This window comes from Aulostomus chinensis, chromosome 5, assembly GCF_037954235.1.
Source record: "Aulostomus chinensis isolate RoL2024-O1b breed Wild chromosome 5, RoL_Achi_v1.0, whole genome shotgun sequence".
Classification (NCBI taxonomy): Eukaryota; Metazoa; Chordata; class Actinopteri; order Syngnathiformes; family Aulostomidae; genus Aulostomus; species Aulostomus chinensis.
The window spans coordinates 27,317,932-27,331,509 of NC_141324.1; the positions used below are offsets into that span (position 1 = coordinate 27,317,932).

At 45.4% G+C, this 13,578-nt stretch overlaps 1 protein-coding gene across 1 annotated transcript in view; it reads right to left on the reverse strand.

The window, feature by feature from the left end:
- Positions 1 to 13,578, reverse strand: part of st6galnac5a (ST6 (alpha-N-acetyl-neuraminyl-2,3-beta-galactosyl-1,3)-N-acetylgalactosaminide alpha-2,6-sialyltransferase 5a) — a 48,751-nt gene that overhangs the window by 13,049 nt on the left and 22,124 nt on the right. Inside the window, exon 3 of the mRNA XM_086204341.1 lies at positions 6,849 to 7,261. Coding sequence (XP_086060467.1) covers positions 6,849 to 7,261 — 413 coding nt within the window. The remainder of the gene's footprint in view (positions 1 to 6,848; positions 7,262 to 13,578) is intronic.

Genomic DNA, 13,578 nt, shown 5'->3' on the forward strand with positions numbered 1-13,578 from the left:
GGGTCATGGCCAAAATAACGAGGGCGTGAATAAAAGCGGCTGAGACGTGTTTCCTCAGGAAGGATGCTGGCACCTTCCTGGGGGACACGCTGGGAGACTCCCAGTCCTGCTGCTGCTCCTTTCAGTTGGAAGCAGCCAGTCTGGGTGGTTTGGTTTTCCAGTTAGGATCCCACCTGGGCACCTCCCCAGAGCTGGGAGGGGGCCACAGGCTGAGTGAGGACAGGGGGTTTTATATCCCAGCTGCACTGGGAAAACCTTGGGGTCCTCCAGTCAGAGCTGGCTGACGTGACCGGGGAAGTTTGGGGAAGTCAGGAAATGATATTAACACCACGGTACGCGTGCGATAGCCTGCGCCATCATGACAAATCCAAATATACATATTATCAGGTCTCAGCGTCTTCGTGCTCTACAGCTCAGCCACACGCTGACGCTTGCAGGGCTGTGAGGCTCATTGTTGTTGCAGTTTTTGATCAAGCATCAACGTGTCGGGATGGGAGGGTCTACTCAGGTGCGCGCCCTCCGTTTTCTCGTCACAAATATGACTCTGCAGGTAGAAGCTTAACCTCGTAGCAGTTTGACAGGTTGCGTTGGTGTTCTCGCGTCCACCTCGTCACCCCGCTGCTTTCGGAAAGCTTGTTCTCGCTGCTTATCTGTTCCCACACATGCACTAGCAACCACTGCAGTCTGGGTTTCTACTTGGCAAGACAGAGAAACAAAGCCAGGGCCTGATAAGAAGCGTCTTGACAAGAACCACTAGCAGGCATCACGACTCCCGCTCTGCTCTACTTGATGAGGGTGACACTTTTGGAGGGGAGGGTTTACCTGTGTTTTTGAAACAACGTTCAGTCTGTCTTTCTCTTATTTTCTCTCAGACAGAACAGTGTAGGGGGGATACACGTCAGGCAGAGACCCTGAAATAAAAGGCCTGCTTAGCATTTGAACATCTCACCTGCCTGGGGCGGATGAGACAGAGAAACAACTTTCAGGGAAGCTGCGTGTTTCTAATGTGCTGAGAGGAGTCCAGGTGACTTTGATATGTCCCCGAGTGTAAGAAGACTTTCTTGGGATGTCAAGGCGTCGTGCCTGCACCTCTGCGTGTTCGTAGCCCTGCACGTGTCGTGGTGCTGCGTCAGAGGGAAATATCGCAGAGAGGAACGTAAGGGAGTGCAAGCTGACCTGAAGGCAGCCCTGGAAAACAAACCTAAACCGACTTGTTCTGATTAGTTTTGAAAAGAGAAACAAGGGATCTGAGGATAGTTAGTTAGACCTGGTCAGAGTCAGGCTCCGGGTAGAGATGGGAGATGCACTGAGGACAGAAGCCTGGAGTTTGGGGGGACACACACACACACATTCCCCTGATGGTTTCAGACTGTGAAGCTCCATCCTTTTAATTTCGTCTGTGTCGTTTTCCCCGCTGCACTACTAATAATATCAGCACGATAATCCTGTGCTCTGGAAATAAAAATTTGTACAAACTGTGTTCATTTCCTCGCTTAATCCGACAAAATAAAAGATTGACGTAGTTCATTTGTGCTTGTCATGTTGGGGTGTTTTGAAGTGGAACTTGCTCTTACATTTAAACTGTGGTTTTATGTTTAATTCAGAAATGATTGGATCCTACTTTGAGTAGGTAATCTATAAATCGATGGAAATACAGCAGACAAAGAACAAAGACCACACTCTCGCTCTGCGCTCGCTGACATTTTTTTTAGTTCTTCTTCTTTTCCATTTGTTGGTTCCAAGCATAAATAATTAGATGAGATATGCTTTGTTATCCACGAGGGAAAGTCCTTTTTGCTCAGGTCATAGCAAAATATACAAGCAGAGAAGAAAATAAACACTTAATAATATTAGAAAGCCCACAGGAAGAATTGATATGCCTAAATGAAATATCAATTAACACAGTGTTGCCAACTGAAGATTTCTTCGTTTCACAATGTTTGCACATATTTGGCAGATGATTATTCCTTCAGTGCAACCTTTCCCACGCAAACATGTTTAAAAATGCCCCGTTCCGGCTTTTCTCTGCTGCTGAAGTCGGCCCGCACCCCGCCGAGGGAGCGATGAGCAGTGACACTGCATTAATGCGTGTTGTCCGACTTTCCTCTTTATTAGATTCTGTCCATGCGACAAACAACAGCGCGGGATGAAAGTAACGCTCCTGCAGCTGAAGCACAGACTCTTCATTTTCATTTAATTAAGACGAGGCCCGACTTGTCTGGATCGTGTTGATTCATTGTGATATGCAAACACAAACACAGCAACTGGGCTCAGATACGACAACAGTCTGATCCCTCCAAAACCAACACGCGCGTCTTGTCAAAATTAAAAAACTTTCAAAGGTCACAGCGCAACAGTTTATCATGTGTAAATGTGCGGTGGGAGTGTTGGAGGTGCCGGTGAAGAAGCGTGGGGCTGATCCCGCTTAAGAAGTCCTCATCATTTCCCTGTTTCTAATCATGTTGGTGAATAATGTGGTGTGAAATGTCAAGCTCTTAGCTTCGATGGTTGTCTTTAAAAGGACTGGAAGCTCGCCGCGAGTGGGAGGACGGATTTATCCCTGTGAAGGAGAACAGAGCCGTTCCTCCTCTTTGCTGTCGTCCATCCAGCAGGAGAACCCGTCTCACGTGTTGGTTCGTGGTGTGTTGATCTTTCAGCCCTAAAGTCCAATTTCAGTAGCACTTTACAATCAGGATCCACTAAGAACAGTTACGTACTCCAGCGCAAAATACCTGTTACTTATGCATAATTAACATTTTATTAATTCTCTTTGCATCCCTTATTGTAAAGGGGAGGCATGAATACTTGATACAACACTCCACCTGATTCTAACCCCCCCCCCAGCTCCCGAATCTTTGCTGTAACCTGTACATTTAGCATGTTAGTAAACTGTTAATGAAGCATTATTAACAAGTAGTTAAGCATTAACTAACAGTTATTAACGGGGATGCATGATATTACCAGCACTTCATCGGTGCCATGTACATTTTTTTTTTTTCATATTTATGTCCCAGGATGATATTTCTGTTTAAATTGTCACCTCGACATCGTCGTTGTCAGGCAACTAAAAAATGTTCTTTCTTCATTTCACATTGTTTGCATGTGTTTTTCAGGATGTATAAAATGTAAATATCATACCAGTGTGTATTTATACAGAAAATATCAACATATCTAGACATGGAGTACACACAAATCAGTTGTGAAACAGTCCGAGATGGCGCATCCCTCGCTACCAGGGTACCTTCGCTCGACACTTCTATGAAAGTGAGTGATGTCCTCAAACGTCCCTCGCGTCCAAAAAGCAGATATTTTTAACCGCGATACAAGGAACCAAGTTTTATTTTGCAGAAAATATCAACACAAGCTTCCGTGTCTGGCCGTGTTTCTTTTTGGTCGCGTGCAGCTCCGATTGAGAAGAACAGAATCTCCCGCACTGCGCGTCGCTGTCATTGAATTGTCTTCAAAGGAGACGTCGTGTTGTCTCTCAATTGGGGGAAAAAAAGGCTTTTTTTCTGCGAGTGCCGAGGGCTGCGAGTCCGTTCTGCGGTGAGGGGATGGAAATGAAACACAGTGTGAATCAAACCAGATTTCTCACAATTCACTATTTAATGAGGTTTCAGGAGGCGTTTTTTTGTTGTTGTTGTTGTTGTTTTTTTGCTTGTGGCTCCAAAAGCACCAGCAGGCTCACGCTCCTCCATCTCGTACCTGACGCTCTCCTCTTAAGCGACGCAGTGATCAGAGGTTGCTTGGCCTTGATTACTTATTGAAGCTAATTCATTTTTTCCGAGGGCATCTGTATCTACTTGACTTCCACGCTACCCTACTTCCTGTCTGATTAAACTTCCCCTTCTGTTGCATCAGTTTGGTTTTTCTGCATTTCTCAGCGAGTCAAAAGCCCTGAATTACATTTTTTTTTTTTGCTGTCTCTTTCCATCTCCTCTCATCTCTGTCAAATCTTTTTCGATATACCTTTTTTTTTGACCGGCAAAAAAAAACCTTTCCCTGCTTCTTCAATCTGTTTTTGTTTCGTTCATTTTCCTGTATCTTCTCTTCAGTTAAAGGGAGGCAATTTTTGCACATCAAAGTGTTTTTGCAGGTCTTGGGGGGCACTACTGCATGCGTGTGGAGTTGTGCAAAGCCTCTGCTGCATTGATTTATGATTCTTTAAAGAAGGTTCCACATTTTCGTAGGAGTGCAAAGGCAAAATTGAAGGAGGAATCTTTATAGGGTTGGATGTGACTAATCAGACGTGGCAGACGTAGCGTTAACGCTTGTGACTTCTTCTTTTTTTCTTTTTTTGCTCTGAGCATAAAACACAGCTCGAGATAAAAGAGTCGATAAAACTGAAAAAGAACAATTTTAAACGGTAGGAGCCACATCCTTTCGCAACTGGCACAATTGTGTGTCCACATTTAAAAAAACAAAAAAAATCCCATTAAAGAAGTGGTGCGTGTGTAGGGGCCTCTTTCATAAACCTCTATGATTGTGTCACTGTAAACACCCTGATTTCTAGCGGCGTCTTTGCTGTGAACGGATGAAGAAACTGCCTGAATTAACCTTTTGCTTTTATCCTCCTAAGCCTGAAGGGGTCTGGAGGTCAGCTTTCGCCTGAAAAGACTCAGAATGAATCAAGAATAGCTCAGCAAGTACCGCTACTGAGTCCATGTGCGTGAAAGGGTGCGCACGTGGTTTTTGTGTGTGTACTTATTGTTAAGAGGCGGGGCCGTAGGTCTGCCGCCAGCCTGTTTTGTTGCGCTAACCCCAAATGGATCGAGCAGCAGCGGCGGAGTTTTTCCTGATTTCAATAACAAATCACAGGAACATAAAAACACTGAATAAAAAGAAACTAGTTTTTTTCTAAAGCTAATTTGTTTTTTTTAATCCCTGATTCTGGCCTGTTGATGTAACACATGCAGAAAGACACCTGCTATTCATCGCTCCGGGCCTGGTTTTATTAAAGTGGGTGGACGTGACAATATCCCACACTACCCTGATTATCTTTAAAGAAACGACTAAAACCAAAGCCTGAATTAAGCTTGCAGGGTTGTCAGTTGCACAGTTGATTACCTCTGCTATGAACGCTCCTCTCACAGGCCCCCGACCCTTTCAAAATTGTCACTTCATGATTTCCTCAAACATTTTCATGAGCGTATAGATTAAGAAACATGTAAAACAAACATTCGAAGACTTTGGTGCTCTACAGAGAAGAATATCTTCTCAGATAAACGCAGACATGTTAATGTTGTGAAGGATAAGAAACAATAACAGCAACAGAAGCCGCTTGATCACTGTAAACATTTAACGTGATTCCAGGCACGGACTCAGAGGGATGGATGTCTAAGCTATTCACCAAATCCTCTACTCTGCAATTTCCCCCCTCTGACATCTATCTTAAGCTGAAGTTAGATTCAATCTCCACTGACACCCTGGACAAAGGCTCAGACAAAGACCGAGACAAACAGAGGAGGGAATGGTTGCGTTTTCATTAAGCATTAATGTACGGAAGCAGGAACTCAGCTTGGTTTCACTTTATTTTAGCCCGTTAAAGCCGTTCAGCTGCAGAGAGACTGTTGGGCGGCGGCGGTGTTTACTAAGCTGTTTGCACGTCACACACAAGCAGAGCAGGAGGTTTACAGGGGTAGAACGCTTTCAGACGTCAACAGCCTCGTTGGTGCAAGTAACTACCAAATGTAATCGTTACATCCATGTTGCACATCAGTTTTTGTACAATATTGAAAACATCCTGGCCAAACTTCCCAGGCCTGAGCTGCATCCTTCCACCATGTTTCAGGAAAGACGCGGCGTTACCCTGCTGAGGAGAAAACAAACCCGCCGGCAGATATGGAGGAAAACATAACCTCATTGACCAAGCAGAGAGCGGCGAGAGATTCATAGTAAAACGCGCCACTGGTATTTGCTGTGCTACCAAGGATCCCGTAGGCTCTGGTCTCACGCTGACACATTCTCCCGCATCCCATTTAAGCAGAAGCACACCGATTTTACCCAAAATTAACACAAACTAACAAATTAGGGCCCACATTGATAATTATGTGACGCTACCGAGCTGTGTTTGCACCGAAAACCTTTCTCATTAATGTGCATTGGTGAGTAAAGGCCCGTTCAATTAGGTTTTATAGGGAACAGATTTTCCTCTTGTTCCGTCACTGCAATGTTTGAGCTTCATTGTGTGGAATGAGAGCTGTGCAGGGATTTCATAATTATCTGTTTAAGTGTGAAAGTTTTTCTCTGCTCAATGAAAACTGGAGATGTGATAGTGAGCGTGAATTCTGACATCAGAGCTGGTTTGTGTCTCAGGAATGAGCCCTAAAAGAAAGAAGGACCTCTGACGTTGTCGACTGTCAGGTTGTCTCGTGTGTTTTTGGTTAAATGAGGTCAGCGGTTTCGTAAAACCTTTCATCTGCAGTCTTACAGGCGACTGTTGCAAACAAGTGGCTAAATGGGAGAAGAGACACCGTCGCACAGGAAAGAGAGCTCCAAAGCTGGTTGTGGTGAAGCTGGAGTCCTGCGTCCCTGGTGGTGTTTGTGCATAGCTTAACTGTAGCTTTGTATTTCTAAACAGTCACGTTAACATATCAAAGATGATCGAATATAATTTGTTAAGATATTCTTGCAAAACAAAACATGCAAGTCTAACCAAAGTTTCTGTGCCACTGAGCTCATCTTGAGAAATAATCCGAAATCCGGTCTAAAAATCCCATCGGCCTCAGGTCACATGCTCTGGCCTATGACATCACTTCATCCTTGCTCCATTGTGGTTACTGCAGACGTGTGTGGTGTGAAGCCTCCAGGGCACAAAGCTACTGCAGCACAGATAATCTGAAACCTACCTGTCCTTTCCTGTTTCCTTCTTGAAGAGTTCGTCAAACTGCAGCATTTTCTGCCAGGATATGATGTAGACCTTTAGCTTGGGCAGCACTTGGTTCATCAGCCTCAGGTTGTTGTACACTAGGCCCTTCCCATCGCGCCTCATGTAGTTGCTGGGACCCCAGAAGATGAACACCGTATCCTGGCTGGCGTTCAGTAACTCATGGCGGCTCCTCAAGACTCTCTGCATGCTGGAGTGCGCGATGACACGTAGGGATGTGCGGCGCCCGACGTCCCGGGCGTAACCTCTGGCGGTGGGTGCGTCATTCATGCGGATGACACACTCAGCCCGGTCAATCTCCTCACCCCGACCGCCTCCGATGAGGTGACCTGAGCTGGTCACGAGGGCGCAGGTCTGGCAGTGCATCTTGAGGGGCTGATTAATGGAAGCAGCAGAGGTGGAAAAAACAACATTAAGTAAACAGAGGAAGTACGGAACAGCGTGCATCCCAATATTTGGCCTCCTCATCCCCTGTGGAAGCACCAGCAGAATTTTCATGTTCGTCTCTCACCGTTTCAACTGAAGTCTACATACTCGTCAAAAAAATGCCCTGAAAGTTGTGCGTAGCCCTTAGTGTATATGGAAATATGCAAAGCAGACAGAAACGCACACCCAGAGGAACTCTGGTAAAAAAGCTTCACTCTGTGTTTGAGGTGGAAAACGCTTTGTTGACAAATGTTTAGAGACAGAGCCTCCTGGGTGTTTGTAGCTTGTCATATTGCTTCGCGATTGGTAGGAACCCCCGGGGTTTGCAAAGGATTCACCTTCAATCTCCCGCTCGAACACAACAGAGGAGTGTGTGTTTACCTCCCCAGGTCAGATTCGTACCACTTATCACCCAGGGAACTATACATTCATCCCAATATCTGTCCTAAGATTACAAAGGTAAACAATGGACGATGCCTCAGAAATTATCACAGAAATCAGTTTGGGGATTTTGTTTTGCTGAGGGAAAAAGTGCAAAACATTATTAAAGCAATTCTTCAACCAAAAGGTATATTTTGCCTTTCAAGCACTCACAAATAGGTGTCTTGAGCTCACAGTGACATTTTTCCCCTCCATTACCTCAGTAATTCACTAAAGACAAACAAACCCCTGGGTTCGACGCGACCGTGCACGAGTGCGAGCCAGCTCGAAACCGAGAGTTTGTCAAAACTGAACCCACGGCTGGATAAAGACGACGCCACCAGATGTTTTTGGGACATTTTTTGTGTCATTAGCCATCGTTCGCTATTAGCTTCAAGCCAAATATATGTAGCTGGCTGTTTCTGCGGGAGGGGGAACAAAACAAAAACAACAACAAACATCTTTGTTGGCCAAATACACTTTTAGGGTGAAGTATCACTTTAAACTACAATGAATTGAATGCAACCACAAAACTACAAAAAAAAAAAAAAAAAAATCCCTCACATGTCTGAGAAATGTGAGCAGGTGGACAGCATCACACGCGTCCCAGGCGTTCTACAGCAAACTGTGCCATGTAGCTTTTTGTTGTTGCTGTTTTTGACGAGAACAGACCACATCCAAAAAACCAGAGTGCACCTGTATTCTGACTTTCATGGTAAGTTGGCCCAGAGATTTACTGATGTGCGTCTTCACGGTCACAGAAAGTTACCACCGAACGATTGGACGTCATCGTGGACGGTGAGGGCCAACATGCTGATTTGAGGGTGTGTGCACCGTGAACATCCACCTGTGTGTGAGGCTGCTGCACGTAGACCTGAGCATGCGGGTGCGTTCTTGCTTCCACACAGACCCCTGCACTGACAGTCAATAATATGCAAATCAGAGGTCTTTAATGCACAGAAAAATATCTTCCCGGCAGCAATATGGTGGTTATTTACATGCGTAAAGCCACAATATGAATAACAGTTTTATGGGAGTAAGAACAAATGATAATAGCTGGATGTAGAGTGCTGCTGCTGGTGGATGTGTCATTATCACCCTCATTTGCTGACTTTGAGTTAGTGGAAGAACTGGTTTGACTGGTTAACGAGACCTTAAGGAGGCTAGGAGATGGAGAAGAAGAGCACAGAAAGCGAGAAGTGGTAAAACAAGGAAAAAGAAAAGCAAGTGAGAGAAAAGGAGATGTGTGGAGGCAGTGAGAGCCACAGTGTTTGATGAAATGTTGAGCTAATGAGGTCCTGGTGGTCTATACCATCACAGGCATCCATCCATCCCCCCCGCCTCCCCCTGCCTTCCCTTCTCCCACCTGGCAGCACCTTGACAGCCAATCTGGCAGTGGAGATGCAACACCAGTGGAGCAGGTCAGAAATCCCATTTTCATCCAGGGGCCTTTAAGTGCTCCACAGACCCTATTCTCTCCTCCTCTGTCTCAAAGAAAATTTAAGTGGGCCTTGCTGGCCAGAATTGGCCTCTTCAGGGAGTCCAGTGAGGCTATTACAGAGAAATAGGCTGGACAGTCTGGACAAGGCTCTCCATTTCGGCCCGAAATACGTGACCGTTCCACTGTGGTAGTTTGGGTTGAGGTAATGGAGTCTAGGTGGTGTTCAGGTCTCGCTGTGACTCCTTACAACTGAAATCATGTTCAATTTATCCTCAGCAAACTATGAAAGAGGGAAGAATAAGTTCAGCTTAACAAGTCAATAATGCAGGACACTGTTCATAATTCAGGACGCGTCCATCATTTATGTATTTGAAATTGCTGTCTTTGTTCTTCATGATGGAACAAAATACCTTTGATCCTGGTTAAAAGATTTACAACACCAAAACAGCTTTGATCATTGTTGAAAGATTTAGTAGCCCACGTCGAAACTGCTGGTGTTCTTTTTTAGCACTGCATTCCTTCGATGTCTTCTTACATCACCTGATCAAAGCTGTAATCGGTGATGTAAGCCAAGTGATTACACAAACCAAACCAGAGACCCTATCGCTGTTTGGCTGCTTGTTCCGTAAAAATAGAGAGGGAAAATGAATGTGCGCAGGAGGAGTTCAGGTTTCCCAAAACAACAAATTGTAATTTCTGTTCTGTACCACTTCTTTACAGTGATGAATAGTAGAGCTGTACTACATAAAATCTCTTCCCAGAAGCTAACCCTTATTTTTTTAAATATGCTTGCAGAATACAAAACATTGCAGAAGCACTTTTTATGGTTCATTTTACAATCGCGCGGTATGCTGGGACCATATTTCCTCAAAAGTGAGGCTACGGACACACACAATGTTTTCTCACACGGTCTTGGAAACCTCTTTATGGCCTAATTGAATCCCAGCACTCACCACAAGGTATTTTTAATTCATGCTGGATGGCCAGGGGTGTCACAACAGACGCTGTCAGGGACTTAAAGATGGCACTGGCCACATGTTGCTCTCCTATATATAATGAGGTAAATACGTCTGTGCTGGTTTATCTGGTGGTGGAAGAGCAGGCTATCGTTTATAGGATCCTCCTTCGTGTCTTTTCAGGAGTGAAAGGTAATTTCTCTTTCTCTGATTAGCCTTCAGAGAAGGACAGACATTTAGACAGGAAATTACTTTCAAGAATGTTAGCTTATTCGGACCCACTTTTGCCTACATGTGACCTCTAGTGGACAGTCACAGCGCCATTTTAGGCTGAGGAGCCACCGAGAGCAGAGTTTATGCGTGTTGCTCCGTGTTTCCAGCGCCTTTTAAAAGTCGCTGTGATATTTTCAGCTGTGTTCCTCTGAGCCGTAGTTTAACCACAACCAGGATCCTTCCCAAACCTGAACATATGGTTTTTGTGGCGAAACCAAACCAGACCTTTACCATGGCGCTGTCTAAACCACTGGAAAATACTGCATATGCCACCAAAATGAAAGGGGATGCCCTGTTTCTCGCTTTTGGACAAACCAACAGGCGTCCCACGGTCTGACGTCAGGATCAGCTCAGCCGTGGCTTCCATCTGATGATCACTAAGTGAGAGACTGACTCAGAACTTTAGCCCAAAAACCCCTGACTGCCATCGTACGTTGCCAGTACGGATCATATGAAAATGATTTGATAGAGAGAGAAGAACTGTGTTGTTTTTTTTCCAGCAGAATTTGGCAGATTTTCATATGAATTTGTACATATTTTTCTCTATATTGTTAAAAAGTGTGAAGTGTCTCCGAGGCGACCTTGTCCCACTTGTGGCTCACTTGGAGCTTGCCCTGGTTTCATTAGGCTCACCCATCACTTCGGTGGCCTAGTAAAGGTACAAAAATAACAACATGCAGACAGACAACAGTCGGTCACATGTCTGCTCTGCCTGCAGCAGCTACAGCCCTAACAAGCCTTCCCTCCGTTTCCTTATTCTGTCGGCATCTGAACCCTCCTCGGCTTCCAGAGCACCTGTCCTCCTCTAGGCTGCACGAACCGTCACTGTCCGCTCGCTCTGTCTGACTCCCTGACCCGCTCTGTGCAGAGGGGAATTTGTCTGCCAGAGCAGCAGGGATTAACCTTGAGCAGGTAGGCGGGGAAGGTACCTGAGTCTCAGACCACCTGAGGAGACTGTATCCTTGAGATGTGTTTGGTTGTTGGGGTTCGGGGCGGGGGAAGCGTTGTGACAGGAGTTCTGGCGGGGGAGGCGTTGTGACAGGAGTTCTGGTGTTGATCCAAGAGCAGAATAATGGTGAGTCTCACCATTCAGATGTGTTTAAGCTGTTTCCGACATCATGTGTGAGTCAGAAGCCTCTATTACCGAGTGGTATTTGGAGACCACGTACAAGAGTGTGTAATTAAACTAGACGGAGGAATAAAAGCCATTGTTGGCTCCTATAATCACACATTATTACTGTGCGATTGTAGCTGGTAAGGATTGTGTAGTTCAGCCTGGCCTGACTGGCTTCATGGTCAGTGCTCAGAGCCCTTCGCTGCCCATGGGTAACACAGGCAATAATTGGTGGTTAAATCTCACATGGGTCTTAAGGGGGTGTGAAATCAGCTTTAATTCCTCCCCAACTCCCTCCTCCCTTCCCCAACTTAGCTCAGTCCCTCGAGGAAAAAGCCATACTTACGCTGCAGTGAACCATTACACTTGACGTATGCCATACGCCCTCAGAGCGGAGAAATACCATTCGAGTGTTGTTATCGATTTTGTGTGGGTGAATGCAGTGGGGAGGGGGGAAACGAGCGAAGCCTCGTGAGGATGCCGGGTCTTCACCAGAGCGAAATGGAGGATATGGCCACTAACTGTTAGAGCTGAAAGGCGGCAATCATCTGGCCCAGCAGGGCGCTGTCTGGCTGTCTAGTATCGCCTGGAGAAGCCACAATAGAACTGGGGATTTTAACCTTCGTCCGTCTGACCTTACGGCTCATCAAAGACGCCTTTGTCTTCCATAGCCGCCTCACAAAGAAGGCTTTCTTTCAACCCACAGTCAGAAATTAATGGTTGCTCCAGGCAAAAATGCCCTGGAAAAAGAGCTGAACAGGAAGTTCTGACCTCATTGTGCATGTAAAGACATTTTACTGCATGCTCATGTGTTCACTCGGTGTTGGTAATGCAGCCCCCCCCCCCCCATATCCTGCTGGTGACTCATTTATATTTTTGAGAGTCATGAGGACAGTCAATCTAGAAATAATCAGCAACAATCCAACAGCACCGAAGCAAGTAAGCAAGATTTACCGAGAAAATAGTGTTGCTTAAATGTTCGCGGACGCAATCTGCAACAGTTCAGCACCCGAAGACGCCAGCTCATTAAGCACCCAGCTGCTGGACCTCCCTCTGGGTGTGCGAGGAGGAAGAAAACATTATTCAGACAATAGTTAGCACACATGTAATTAGGTCTTTTACTTCACTGGGAGGCTTAGCATACAATTTCATGTAAAATGGTAGGAGCATGAAATATGCAGGAGCCACACAGAGCTGCAGCAGCGCTGAGCCAAACACTCGTAGGTGGCGATCGTACCCTTCGCTCCTCCTCCCGCAGGGAGCTGGCTGACCGCTGGTTGATGCATCTGCTTGGGCGACTCTGGGCTGGATGGACAAAATATCTAATTCCCCAAAAAGTTGGCATGTTCCTTTCAAATGAAGGAAGTGTACTTCTACCTCAGTACGTTGACGGTCCATTCCCTGAAGCCACCCATGCAGAGGCTGTAGCCTCAGAAAAAGGGTCTGATTTATGAACCAAAGTTTATAAATGCGGAAATAAATGACTCTTAGTTTAATGGCCCTAAAATGTCAATCCAAAAGGCCTTTTCAGCGTCCAAGTTACAAGCCAGGGTGGACTTTGACTTTATGACTTTGACTCAAGAAATGTCCGAAATGAGATTTGAATACTTTCACTGAAGCCATAGAGTACAAGAGTTCAGTATTGCATCAGTGAATGAAGTCAACTTGTTTTCATATATATATATATATATATATATATATATATGTGTGTGTGTGTGTGTGTGTGTGTGTGTGTGTGTGTGCGCGTGTGTCTGTGAAAATAATGTTTTTGTTTGAGGACCCCAAAGTCCACAGAGACACCGCTGCTGTGTTTCTGAAGTTCACCTTCAGACAAACTCATAAGGCAGCAACATATATTATATTTCTAATCTGACACCAAAATGTATTCTCCAAAAGTAATTATAGATGGACACACTGGTGACACACACACACACACACACACACACAATCTGAAGGATCCAGGCCAGCAGGACTCTCCTACCACGATGTGGCCCACCTTATTCACGTTCCTTTTCCCAACTGCAGGTTTCTTTGTGGTTATTCTTCGAGCCAAATGCTAATG